This window comes from Loxodonta africana, chromosome 21, assembly GCF_030014295.1.
Source record: "Loxodonta africana isolate mLoxAfr1 chromosome 21, mLoxAfr1.hap2, whole genome shotgun sequence".
Classification (NCBI taxonomy): domain Eukaryota; kingdom Metazoa; phylum Chordata; class Mammalia; order Proboscidea; family Elephantidae; genus Loxodonta; species Loxodonta africana.
The window spans coordinates 74776777-74790228 of record NC_087362.1 but is presented as its reverse complement, the minus strand read 5'-3'; the positions used below and the strand labels follow the sequence as shown (position 1 = coordinate 74790228).

Genomic DNA, 13452 nt, shown 5'->3' with positions numbered 1-13452 from the left:
AGTTCAAAGGCATCAATTATTCTTTCATCTTCCTTATTCAGTGTCCAGCTTTCTCATGCATATGAGGCAATTGAAAATATCACGGCTTGGGTCGGGCGCACCTTAGTCCTCAAAGTGGTATCTTTGCTTTTTAACACTTTAAAGAGGTCTTTTGCAGCAGATTTACCCAATGCAATAATATGCTGCTTGATTTCCTGACTGCTGCTTCCATGGGTGTTGATTGTGGATCCAAGTAAAATGAAATCCTTGACAATGTCAATCTTTTCTCCATTTATCCGGCATACCTAGGGCATATTCTTCCCTTGAATTTCAACATATGTTGACACCTACATATACCAGCACTTCTCTAAACCAGAAATAATTGCAGAAAGTGCTCAACAAATGTAACCATTTGCCAGGAACTCTGTAAGTTACACACACATATACGCACGCTTTTTTTCCCTGTTAATTCTCACAATTATCCTATCACCGTATGAGTGGGTATTGTCAGCCCCATTTTACAGGTGAGAACACTGGGGCTCAGTGAGGTCAAGTAACTCAGCCAGGACCTCAGAGCTGGTAGGTGCTGGAGCCAAAGCATACACCACAGTCTTCTGACCCTGGTGTCCCATTTCAACAATCTTTACATGTACAATTTTGTGACATTAATTTATGTTCAACCATCACTCTTATCTGTTCCCAATTTTTTTCTTAGACATACTTCTTTTAAGCTCAGTACCATTGGGTGGCTAGAGCTGTGAACACTGAACTCTCTGGCGGCCATTACAGGGCATGGTCCCCAAGACAACTCTGTAGGCTTCTTGAGGGCAGCGACCATGTCTTATTAGCTTTTTTTTTTTTTTAATTTTTATTGTGCTTTAAGTGAGTTTATAAATCAAGTCAGTCTCTTATACAAAAATTTATATACACCTTGCTATATACTCCTAACTGCTCTCCCCCTAATGAGACAGCCCGCTCCTTCCCTCTACTCTCTCTTTTTGTGTCCATGCCGCCAGCTTCTAACCCCCTCTGCCCTCTCAACTCCCCTCCAAGTAGGAGATGCCAACATAGTCTCAAGTGTCTACTTGATCCAAGAAGCTCATTCTTCACCAGCATCTTTTTCTATCCCATTGTCCAGTCTAATCCCTGTCTGAAGAGTTGGCTTGGGAATGGTCACTGTCCTGGGCTAACAGATGGTCTGGGGGCCATGACCACTGGGGTCCTTCTAGTCTCAGTCAGACCGGAATTTGGGGTCTGCACCCCACTGTTCTCCTGCTCCCTCAGGGGTCTTACTAGAAGTCTCTGGCTCATATTGGGTCTTTACTGAACATTTGCTGATTGCTTTCTTGGTGTGATTACAGCAAACTCTGTAACAGAAATAATTTCAAATAACCATTTTTCCAATTTTTATTTCGTAGTATCTGTTTTGTATAATTAAAATCTATTTAGTATAATAAACTACCCCAAGTTTACTCCACTGGTTGAGGAGGTCTATACACTCCCATGTGTGTATTGTGTGTACAGCAAGGGAAGACAGTGTCTCCAATCCACTGGGTTATCAACCAGCAATGACTGTCAACCCACCTTGCACACACCACTCCCTCCTCCATCCCCTCTTTAAGATACTGTCTGTGGTAAATGAGTTTTGTTGCTGCAGCATCATGTCTGGAGACCAGCTTCTCCTCCTCTCCAATGTTATGGCTCCAATGGGCTAGCGATCCGAAAGCATCCTGTTCACACAGGTCACGAGATTGGTTCAGGGAAGGACACATGGACCAAGGCAGCCAATCAGAGTCCTTCCTTGTGATTTTTCATTGTAGAGCTGGACCAGCCAGGCCTTTATACTTTAACACAGTGAATACAAGAAGCAAAGCCAGCTTCCCTCTAAGACTTCCCAGTTCCGTGAAGGAATAAATGCCTCTTTTCTGCTTAGGCCACTTTGAGCAGGTTTCTATCTCTTCTACCTGTAAGAGTTCTTATTTTTTTCTTTTTCTGTTTTCCAAATTTTCCTCAATAAAGACATGGAAATTTTAGTTTGGAGAAAAAAAAAATGTCAAATTCCAAAACCACATTAAAATTGAGCAACATAGAGTAAGCTATGGGAAAGCCTAGAAAAACAATGCAATCTCTCATATAGACAACTTCCCTCTTCGCTGGCTGCACAGAACTTCTTCCCAGCTTCTCCCACTGCACCCAACCTCTCTGCTGTCCTTGTTGTTGGGTGTCTTCGATTCTGACCCCGTGTGACAAGGTAGAACTGCTCCGTAGGGTTTTTTTGGCTGTAATCTTCACAGAAGCAGATCACCACCGTATGAGTTTGAACTGCCAAACTTTTGGTTAGCAGAGAGTACTTAAGCGTTTGCCCCCCCCCAAGAAAGAAACCAAAAAAACCAATTACTGTCGAGTCGGTTCCAGCTCATGGTGCAGAGTAGAACTGCTCCATAGGGTTCTCTTGGCTGTAATCTTTACTGAAGCAGGTTGCCAAATGTTTCTTCTGTGGGGCTTCTGGGTGGATTCGAACTGCCAACATTTAGGTTAGTCCACAAAAAAAAAAAAAAAAAACCCAAAACTGTGGAGTCGATTCTGACCCACTGCGACCCTATGGGACAGAGTAGAACTGCCCCATAGGGTATCCAAGGAGTAGCTGGTGGATTCGAACTGCCGACCTTTTGGTTAGCAGATGAATGCTTAAACACTACACCACCAGGGCTCCTTCAGTTAGTAGTTTAGCATAAACTGTCTGCACCACCTACAAGTCGATTCTGACTCACAGCAATCCCATAGGACCAAACAGAACTGCCCCATAGGTTTTCCAGGGCTGTAATTTTCACGGAGGGAGCTCTGTTGGCACAGTGGTTAGGAGCTATGCTGCTAACCAAAAGGTCGGCAGTTCGAATGCACCAACTGCTCCTTGGAAACTCTCTGGGGCAGTTCTACTGTCCTATAGGGTCGCTGTGAGTTGGAATAGACCCAAGGTAAATGGGTAATCTTTACAGAAGCAGACTGCCACATCTTTCTCTCATGGAGCTGGTGGGTTCAAACGATCGGCCTTTCTGTTAACAGCCGAGCGGTTAGCCACTGCACCACCAGGGTTCCTTCCTGCTCTACCTGGATACCCTAAATAAGCTGTTCTTATTTTACTTCAGCCAGAAAACCAAGGTCTGCACTCATTTTAACATTTTATCTTAAAGAATCCACGGTTTCCCCACCTCAAGTGAAAAAAAGCAGCCCAGGGTTCTTAGGGTGGGTACCTAAGGAAAAAATGAAAGCTGAGAAGCTGTGGCTGGGGTTTGTAGAATTTGGAAAAATGCTCATTACTGTGCTAAGAGAGTACCTAGGTAGTGCAAATGGTTAATAGGTCTGGCTGCTAACTGAAAGACTGGAGGTTCCAGTCCACCCAGAGGCACCTTGGAAGAAAGGCCTGGTGATCTCCCTCTGAAAAATCAGCCATTGAAATCCCATGGAATATAGATCTACTCTGACACACAAGTCAATTCCACCACGAGTTGGAACTGACTTGAGGGCAACTGGTTTTTGGTGCTGTGCTAGGAACAAAAATTACAAAGAAAGAATGAACAGTACAGTCAGTGATGCTGGCTAAGCTTAAACTACAAAGAAAGGTAAACACAGCCACCATTTGGGACATGTATTTTATTGTTTAAAAACTTCCTGTAGAGCTATCATTAGGTACCTTTGTCAAGAGATGCCTGTGAGAATCCAGATTGGGAAATGGGCACAGGCAGGCGTGTCTGCTCTTCCTGCAAGCTTCACAGAGCATCAGAACAGAACCACCCAGCCCGCCCTGAGGTGCGAGGTGACAGTGCCCGAGGAACAGTGTGGCACACCCTGGCACCACCCAGCCCAGATCCAGACGAATGACAGAAGACATCACAGGCGTAGATTCAAAGTGTGCCCCAAAATGACATCCGACTCTCTGGCGGTGCCCAAGCAGGAAAGGCACCGGAATAAAATCTGTACGTAGAAAATCAAATCTGTCGAGATCAGCGTTCCAACCTGAAGTCATCCACCTAGACGAGCTGACCTCTCATTTATTTTAAACCAAATCAAGTGTATACGGCATCTTTACAAAAATCATGTAAACCTTGCAAAATGTTTAGGGGTTATTTAATAACCTCAAGAGATTTATAAAAAACTATTGGACTTGTTAAGACTACAAATACTAATCCCTCTTCTTCCCATGAAAAAGCAATTGTTACAAAAATATAAAAAATATACTAGCCTCTACCATTTAACCTTTCCTCTCACATAGAATACTTGTGTAACGGCCCCCCTCCTCAGCAAGGAACCAGAAACTGTGACCCTGGAACACATCCTGGGTTACACACCACGCAACAAGCGCCTGTGCAAATTACCCAGGTTTATAAGGAAAAGGAAGTTCCCAGACATTCCCTTTTGTTATTTGAGCTCGTGGCTACTTTCTTCGCAGGGACCACAATGCTAGTGAGCAATGAGAACCTGAAGTTTTCTACAGCATTCCCCCGCATGGACCCCAGGTGGAAATTCTAGCATCAAAGATGCTTTTAAACCTTGCTCCTTGAGCGTCTTCGGGGATTTTTCTCTCCAGTTCCTTCAGATCCATTTTGGGACTTGCTGGGTCCCCAGGCCCTGAGCTGGCCTTGGCTCCCCTAACTGCTTATAGGGAAGGCGGATGGTAAGTCAGGGAGGGCTCTCCGTGAAGGGGAAAGCACTAAGCCTGTTGCTGCCCACAGCTACTTCCTGGAGTTGGGGTCGGACCCCCACCAGGTTTGTGAATAGCTCCTGGGCCTGGACAGGTGGCTGATGCTAAGTGATACGGTGCTCAGAGTCTGGGAGGGGGGCCAGCAGCAAATGTGGAGGCTAAACACTTTGTATTAGAGTACTTCCATAAACTTTGAATCAGATCTACGGCAGCCAAGCTTCCAGGTACTTCAACCAATTAAACAGGCTGCTGTTGATTATGACTCATAGTGACTCTGTAAGACAGAGGAGAATTGCTCCATAGGATTTCCAAAGAGCAGCTGATGGATTCAAACTGCTGGCCTTTTGGTTAGCAGCCAAGCTCTTAACCACTGCACCACGAGGGCTCCTATGACCAATTAAGAGCTAAGAAATGGGTTAAATTCAGTTTAAGCAATTTGACAAGACACTATTTCTAGTCTTTTGTTGTCCCCACTGATGCCAGCAGGGGGCGATGTGCATAAAGGCTCAAAAAACCCGGAGGAGAGACCTGGCCCCAGGCAGAATCCCTCCACACGACTGGGATATTTCTGGGCATGTAGCCTGTGTCCAGAGTGACCTCTCGGAGGGGAGCCCCAGCCTAAGCATGTCCCAGTGAACTCTTTATACCCTGGGCCCTCCATGTGTGCAGGGTGGCCCCACCTACTGCATAGCTCCAAAGTGGAGACAGGGTTCAACTTGGAGCCTGGCTTGCACCCACCCGTCCCCTGCAGGACCTCTGACCTTGGCCTCAGCCCCCAATGCCCAGCTAGTCTGTCCAACCCCATATACCACTGCCCTTACCCATCTCGTCTGACATGTGCTGCCCGCCTCCAGCCCAGAATGGCAGACCCTGTCTGAGCTTCCAATAAGTCCCAGGCTCTAGTGGTCCAAGGACTAGATTTGACACTGCTGAGGGTTTTATTTCCCAGATGACGCTGGTGAGTTTTGGTTTCCAGTCCTCACTGTGGTTAAGTCATACGTTACATCCACTGGTTTTTCCAGATTGTAAACACCTTGCCCAACACACCCTGGTTGCTGAAACCCTAAATGGACTTCCTGAAAGCAACAGGCTCTGAGAACCCCGACCACAGCTGCTGAGGGAGTCTCCCTCCACTTTGGTGTCAGAAAATAGGGCCGCCAAGACCAGGCAAGTTAGTTCACATTTGCTCAGAAGAGAAGGGTCCCAACCACAAGGCACAAAGAAAGAAGTCTCCTAGGGCAAAAGGACGACAAGCAGCCTGTGACCTCGGTGAGGCCCGAGGCAGAGTCGCTGGGGGAGGCAGGCTCAGTCTCGCCAAGGTGGCCACAGAAGGCAGGCTGCGAGTGAGGCCTCCTTCTGGGGCCCTGAGTATTCCTCAGGCGTATTTCTCCAAGAACTTTATGTGAAAGTCCTTCACCTTCTCTAAAACTGTCTTCAGCTTCTCCACTGGAGGCAGAATGGTCATTCTGTTAGGAAAGAGAACAGCGTCAGCCTGGACACAAGGTGTTCTGGAAAAAGGGGGAGGCCTGGACCCAGCAGTTTCTTTCATTTACAGGGGAAACAAGGAGGTGTGGGAAGCTCCGTGAGGAGAGATGGAGCCTGTGTCGTCTGTTTCGATAGCTCCAGGCCCCAAGCAGCACCTGGCACTTGTTAAGCCACATTTTGAATGAGCTGAGGTGAGCCTGACTATGGGCGGGAAGGCCAACCAACCACAACAATTTGTCCATCTTGGGGACGCTGTCCATGACCTTGGGCTCCAGGTGCTGACTAAGTTTATGACGTTTCTTTTTTTAGCATCTGTTGCAGGAGACATCTGGGAGTGATGTGCATGGGGAAGGTGCTGTTGTGAACAGAAATGGCCAGAGCGGCAGCCCAGGTCTGGGGGTTACTGTCTGTGCTGGGAGCTCAGTGGGGCAAGCCCTATGGAAGGCATCGCAGGAGTGGAGCAGACCCCACTGTGTCAGATGCAGCAGCCCTACCAGCTCGGGGCCCAGTAGGACAGGGCTGTAGTGCAGCCCAGGCTCCACGGAGCGCGTGCCATGTGCTATCGTGGAATTCCACAGGGACAGGGAAGTAGAGAACACACTACCGACAGAACTTCACATGGTGATATGGTCCCTGGGGGCCGAGGAGGGGAGAGACAGAGTGGCCAAGGGAGGCCTTCAGGGGCAATGACCTCTGGGTTCATGCAGTTTGTCTCGCTCTCTGGGCAGAGGGTCTGAGCTGGGCTCGGAGGTGGGTGTGGTGGGTGGGCAGAGGGTCAGAGCTTAGCTCAGAGGGGGATGGGGTGGGGGGACAGAGACTCCACACATCTGTCTCTGAAGCCAGCCTGGTGCTCAATGTTAAGACGACCAAGTTTCCCAGGATGAAGGAGGGACTGCCTCCCCGCCACTGCCCAGGTAGAGAGGAAGCCATACCTGAAATGGAAAGTGCCTTCTCTCTGCCCGAAGCCGCTGCCAGGCACGACGCAGATGCCAGTCTCCTCAAGCAGCTTCATACAGTAGAACATGTCTGGTGCCATTTTGTGGGCCTGAAGGAGGAGGGCAGAACTCAGGGTCATTGGCTCCAGTGCACAAACGTGCCATTACAAACTCCAAGTCCACAGGATCTGAGGGGCAGGTTATGTTTGCCCTGGCAAGGCTCCCCTCCTGCCCCTTCCTGCGAGGACCAAGAAACCACAGCTACAGGGGGCACTGCCCGAGGCTGTACGGGAACCAGATACCCGAAGACTGCCTCAGGACTGCCTGGGCTGTGCCCTCTGCTCTTCATCCCGGAGCGCCAGTCCGTCTCCTTTGTTCCCTGCCCCAGCCCAATAAACACTGGCTTGTGGCCTCCCTACACCAAACCATATAATTCTCTGAAAATGAGGCCCTGACATTTGCACCGTTGGGGTTCTCAGAGAACCCAGCTCCTCTGGGGTCCTGGAAGACAGCGCTTCTCACACACTCTTCTGCATAACTACAAATGGTTAACACGCTAACAGCAAGGTTGGCACCTCAGAAGAAAGGCCTGGTGATCTACTTGAAAAAATTAGCCATTGAAAACCTTATGGAGTCCAGTTCTACTCTGACACACCATGGGGTCACCACCATGCGTCAGGGTCGGCTCAACAGCAACTAGTGGGGTTGGGGCGGCAAGCCTGTTCCACGCAGACTCTCTAGTTCCAACACTGGGGACACCCACCCAGGAGGCATGGGGCGGAGCCAGATTTTCAATTATTACAAGGTATTCAGAGGGTCTGGGGGACGGTGGAGGAGGACACTTTCGGAGACTACTCCAGCCCTCACTCCTCACAGTCCCTGGGGTTGGGGCACCCTGAGAACTTGCTGGAGTGCAGAAATCTCGGGCCCCTCCGCAGACTTACTGAACTAGAATCGGCCTATGGACAAGCCCCCGGGTGACTGGCGCGCACGCTGGGTGTGAGGAGCCGGCTCCTGCTGCAGGCCCAGCACGAGCACAGTCTCACCACAGCCGGGTGCCTCCCTTCAGGGCACCCCTGCCAACAGCCGATCAGCACCGCTCACTCAGGGCCCACCCTGCCTTTGCCTGGCCACCACGGCACTCTGGGGACCTGCACCTGTGAGGGGTCATTTTTATGCAGGAAACACCTCCTGGGCAGGAAACCCCATCTGGCTGTGGGGCCCACAATGTACAGAGACTGTAGGGCCAAGCACCTCTGCATCCCAAGGCAAGAAGCAACCCCCAACCCAGCATCCCAAGTGGGCTCAGAGAGAGTGAGAGCCCCAGACCTGAGCTGCCTCCACGGCTTTGGCCGGGATGAAGATCCGGGGGAAGGCATACATAGCTCCCTGCAAGGGGTTGCAGTGGATTCCCGGAACCTGGTTAAACAGGTCTTCAGTCAGCTTCGCTTTTGTGGCCAGATTACCCAGGACGGACTCCTTCTCCTAATGAGACAGAGAAAGCATGGCAGTTAGGCCCTTTGGATTGCAAAGCATGGCCCTAGCCACCGGACGCCATCCCTCCTACAGTGAGGGCGACTGCAGACTGAAGAGAGGCAGGTGTGTGCACACGAGCTCAGCCAACAGGGAGGTGCAGCAAGATGTGTGCACACAAGCTCAGCACACAGGGAGGTGCAGCGAGACGTGTACACACGAGCACACCAAGCAGGGACGTGCGGTGAGACATGTGCACACGAGCTCAGCACATAGGGAGGTGCCAGGAGACATGTGCACACAAGCTCAGCACACAGGGAGGTCAGCACACAGGGAGGTACGGAAAGACGTGTGCACAAGAGCTCAGCACGCAGGTGGGTGTAGTGAGATGAGCGTCCTCCTGAGGAATTTCCTCCACAGACACTCAGCCCAGGCGGCTGCCCTAGGGCGTGGGGTACTGGAGTCCAGGGGGCACTCCAGGCCACAGGGTAGGTCCTGAGGAGCCTGTGTCATGGGTTCTATGCTCATACATGATGTCACTCCTGAAAATGACAAAAACCAGCTGCCTGCCAGTCAAGTCTGAACAGACTTGGTCCTGGGTTTTCTACTGTGTGTGCACAGGCTCTTTACAGAATACTCTAGAACATGCTCAGGCCCCTTCTTCTGGTGACAGCTTCTACCTCTCCATTTTAAGGGACCTCCAGTCTGTGGGGTATGTGTAGAGCACATTGTGGGGGCCCTCCTCCCACTCACAGCCCATGTGGTGTCTGTCTTCTCGGTTCCATGACCCAAAAATTCTTTTTTTGTTGTTGTTGTTTCCACTAGTCAGAGTTGAGTTTTCGTCACTCATAATCGCAAAGGTCCTGACCAGACTGCATCTAGCTGTGGGAACTCCAGGTTTGGCCAGAGGCAGGGCTGTGGTCTAGGCCTGATGCTGTGCCCACAGTTCACTTCCACATCCTTTTAGTTTAGTAACAGGATGACCCCCCTACTCTCCAGAGTGCTAAGCCCTTCCCTCCAGGTGCCCCCAGGAAGGGAAGTGGCCCTCCCACCTCGGAACACAGCCCAGCTACATCCGGGGACTTAACTTCCCCCTCAATGTATCCAGGTGCCATGAGTGTTCCCTGGAGGCTACATGCCTAGGAGGCAGGCATCTGGCAACCTGGAGAGGGCTGGCCCTCAGCCTCCGCAGAATTCACCTCATGGCCCTGGCTGCAGCAGTGAACGCGGGCAGGCCGTGGGACATGCAGACTCACCTTGCTGAACTGCTCGAAGGACTCCTCTCCTTGCACTGGGGGGTTCACGACAATGTCCATGGCGGCCTGCCCGGACACGGGGGGGCACAGACGCACTGAGAGCAGCTTCACCAGCTGACCCTTGATCTCGGGGTGCAGGTTGATCACCTCCATGTAACCTCCTCTGTAGCCACACCTGGGGGTGACAAGAGGGAGAGGGAACCTACCAGCTACAGAACAACCTCAGCTAAGTGCAACCTACCCAGCCTGAACCTCTGCAGCCACCCTCACCCCCAACACTGGTGGCCACGTGAGCAAAAGTGTTATGTACAAATTCCATATCACTTTCTCATGAGGGAACAGCATGCTCTCTCCTTCCATTCGACCTTCCCCCACTTCCTGAGAAACAGAGACACTGGCAGTGACCTTAGCACTAGAGACGGATGCCACAGGTTGAGATGGCAGCCTCAGTCCTAGAACGACCTTGTGGAGACGGCCTGCCCTGGCATGCCCTAACCTTTGGACTGTTAGAGCAGAGAGAGATACACTTTCACTTTGCTTGGACCACTGCATCTTGGGGCCTCTTTGTTACAGCAGCTAATCCTCAACTTTAACTAAGACAGTAGCTCCTGCTCCTAAGGTGGGCTCATGGATCAGGACTGCCACTGAATGCACCCCCTGCACAGGCCCCAGGGACGGGCACACACTTCACCAGCACCAACAAGCATCACCCTGAGGACTTCAGCTGACACAGTTTTTGCTGCCTGAAAACAAAGTCAGCTCAAAGGAGAGCCAAGCTGAGAAAGAGAGCGAGACAGAGAAAGCAGAGACAGGGTCCCGTTGACATCTTGAAGCCTTGGACTCTAAGCCTATACCCCTGGACTTTTACCAGTATGGACTATTAAAAAAAAATGCCTCTTTAGTGTAAGGCAGTTCAAGTTGAGTTTCTGTTACTTATAGCCAAAAGAGGAGCCCCGATGGCACAGTAGCTTAGAGCTACAGCAAGATACGTCTGCTAATCAAAAGGTCAGTAGTTCAAATCCACCAGCCACTCCTGGAAACCCTAAGGGGCAGTTCTACTCTGTCCAATAAGGTCACTATGAGTCGGAATTGGCTTGACAGCAATGGGTATAGCCAAAAGAATCCTGATTAATACAGAGTCACATCACACAGAAATAAGTTGAGGTCAGGCAGTGAGTCATAAAAAAATCTTTCAGAAGCAAATGAAGTCCACAGCCATACTGTCTTGAGCTTTGCCTCCTTCTCTGACTGTGACTGTTGATTGCTGAATGGAACCAGCAAAGATGGATTCCCGTTTGCTCCTTGGCTGGGCTTTCCGAATGGGAAAACAAATTGTGGTACCTCTGAAAGGCTTCCCATAACAAAGTTTAAAAGAAAGCCCTTTCTGCTTGCTCCTCCGCTGACGAGCAGAAAATCAAGTGGAACAATACAGCCTGATCCCAGTAATCAGGAGCAGGAGGCAACGGGGGTAACTCAGGACACCAACGTCCAGGGGGCCGACTGTCAAACATCATCAGTCACAGGGTGGAGAGGTGGGTAGGTACGTGATAAACACGCTTGTCTTTGAAAAAGGAGTTAATAGAGAATATATTTGTTTAAGAAAGAGGTGCGGAGCACATGAAAGCCTACAAGGAACCAGCCCTGCTCCCAAGGAGACCAGAACAACCTGAACAGATGAACCTTGGCCCACATCAAGTAAAGCCAAGAACAGTCTGGCAATCATGCCAAGGGGACACCTCACTCAACTTGGCCAAAACATTTGTTCAAGCTTCTCAGTTACAGTGGCCTCCAGCTTAACAAACGAGAACCCTCCCCGTCTGGTCCTGGTACAGAGAAGACATTATAAATGTCAGTACCTGCTATCACCTGCGTGAACATCTGGCTCATAATAGAACCCCCAGAATGTTGAGGAACAAATGCCCTTGGCTAGTGAACCATCCAGCCTTTGCTGGTTCCTCCTCACCTCCCCCAAACTCTAACAGTGGAGGGGTCCAGAGCCCAGTCCTTTGACCCCATCTCCATCTACACTCACCCTCCAGGTGGAGGGCGCTAACTACCAACTTAATTATTGACATGTCCCAAATCTAAACCTCCAGCCGAGGCCAGCCTGGACCTGCAGACTCATATGTCCACCTCTGTCTGGACGATGAAGAGGCATCTGCAAGCTAACATGTCCAAAACCAAACTCCTGGTCATCCTCCCAAACCTGCTTTACTAAACACAGCCTTTCCCACCTCAGATGATGGTGACTCCATCCCTCCAATTTTTCAAACAAAACATTGGGGATTCATCCTTGACTTCTCTCCCTCAACTCCCAAATGTTTTTCATCAACAACTCCTGTCAGCTCTGCTTTTAAATACAGCCAGGGTCCAATGACTTCTCGCCACCTGCACCCTGGTCCACCATGTCATCATCTCACCCTGAGCTAGGACACAGATTCCAGGCTTGAGTCCCTGCCCCTACCCTCGCCACCCAGCACCCAGAACGAGTCTATTCAATCTGTCAGAGGAGGTGCCTCCTCTGCCCAAAGCCCTCCAATGCTCCCCATCTCACTCTGAATAAAAGTAAAAAATAACCCAAGGGGCCCAGGTGACCTGGCCTCCTGTTATGTCTTTGGTCTCGACTTCTGCCACTTCTCCCTCCCTCATGCCTATCCAGTCAGAGGCCTCCTAGCTGTTTCTCAAACATGCAGGGATGCTTCCACCTCAGACCTTTGCACATGCCATTCCCTCTGCCTGGAATGCTCTTCCCCCAGATACCACCCAGCTCCCTCTCTCCTCTCCATCAGTTCTTAGCTCAAAAGTCAGCTTGTCAGTGAGGCTGTGCTATCTAAGCCTGTGACCCCAGCTCCACTACCTCCCTAGTTATTTTTCTCCATTTGACATGTGACTTCACCGATCTATTATTTCTATCCTCACAGAATGTAAGCCCCATGAAGGCAGGGATTGCATGGCCTTGTTCACTGCCATATCCTCAGTGTGAAAATCAGTACTCAGCTCAGAGTAGGTGCTCAGTAAATAAGCTAGATAAATGAGCACAAGACTGAGTGGAACCTCTGAGGTCACCCGGAGCTAATATCCACACAGAGCTTGGCACCTCGGCCTGATGGCACTTGTTTGTCCATGCAGACTGCCCTTTCTGGCGGCTCGAGCATCAGGCAGTGTCACAGAAGTGACGAGGCTGCCAGGAAACACTAGTGTTGGAAGTGGCTGTGGGGTCCTGCTTCATTTTCGTCATTCACTTGTAGTCTGGTTTCTTTAGAGCGTGGTCTTATTTTACTTGAGCCCCGACAAGGGCTGTTCTCACACCACCAGGCTCCCCTTTTGGGGAGATGCAGCCTGTCCTCTCCTGCTTCTTGGATCAGCAGAAGCAAAGGGGAAGGGCGGCCTTCTCTCCTGCCCAACGATGGTGGGCGCTCCAGGGCGCAGCAGGGACGCAGGTGGCCAACTTACTCGCCCATGTAGCCCTTGGAGGTGGAGTGGAACGAGGCCAGCTCCACGTTGTTGGAGTACTCAGGCCCCATCTCGTAAAGCACCTTCTTGAAGGAGTGGAATCTGCAGTCCAGGGAGTACACGTTGTCCTGGTACACCTGCAGACAAGACATGCCAGTCACCTCAAGTTCTT

The 13452-nt window shown here is 50.5% G+C and overlaps 1 protein-coding gene across 1 annotated transcript in view; it reads right to left on the bottom strand.

Moving 5' to 3' along the window:
- Positions 1–5593: 5593 nt before the first annotated feature.
- The window catches only part of GPT2 (glutamic--pyruvic transaminase 2), a 31394-nt gene continuing 23535 nt past the window's right edge, over positions 5594–13452 (bottom strand). Inside the window, exons 7-11 of the mRNA XM_003416343.2 lie at positions 13281–13417; positions 9828–10002; positions 8428–8583; positions 7096–7208; positions 5594–6144 (exon numbers count right to left, since the gene is read on the bottom strand). Coding sequence (XP_003416391.1) covers positions 6054–6144; positions 7096–7208; positions 8428–8583; positions 9828–10002; positions 13281–13417 — 672 coding nt within the window. The 3' untranslated portion in view covers positions 5594–6053. The remainder of the gene's footprint in view (positions 6145–7095; positions 7209–8427; positions 8584–9827; positions 10003–13280; positions 13418–13452) is intronic.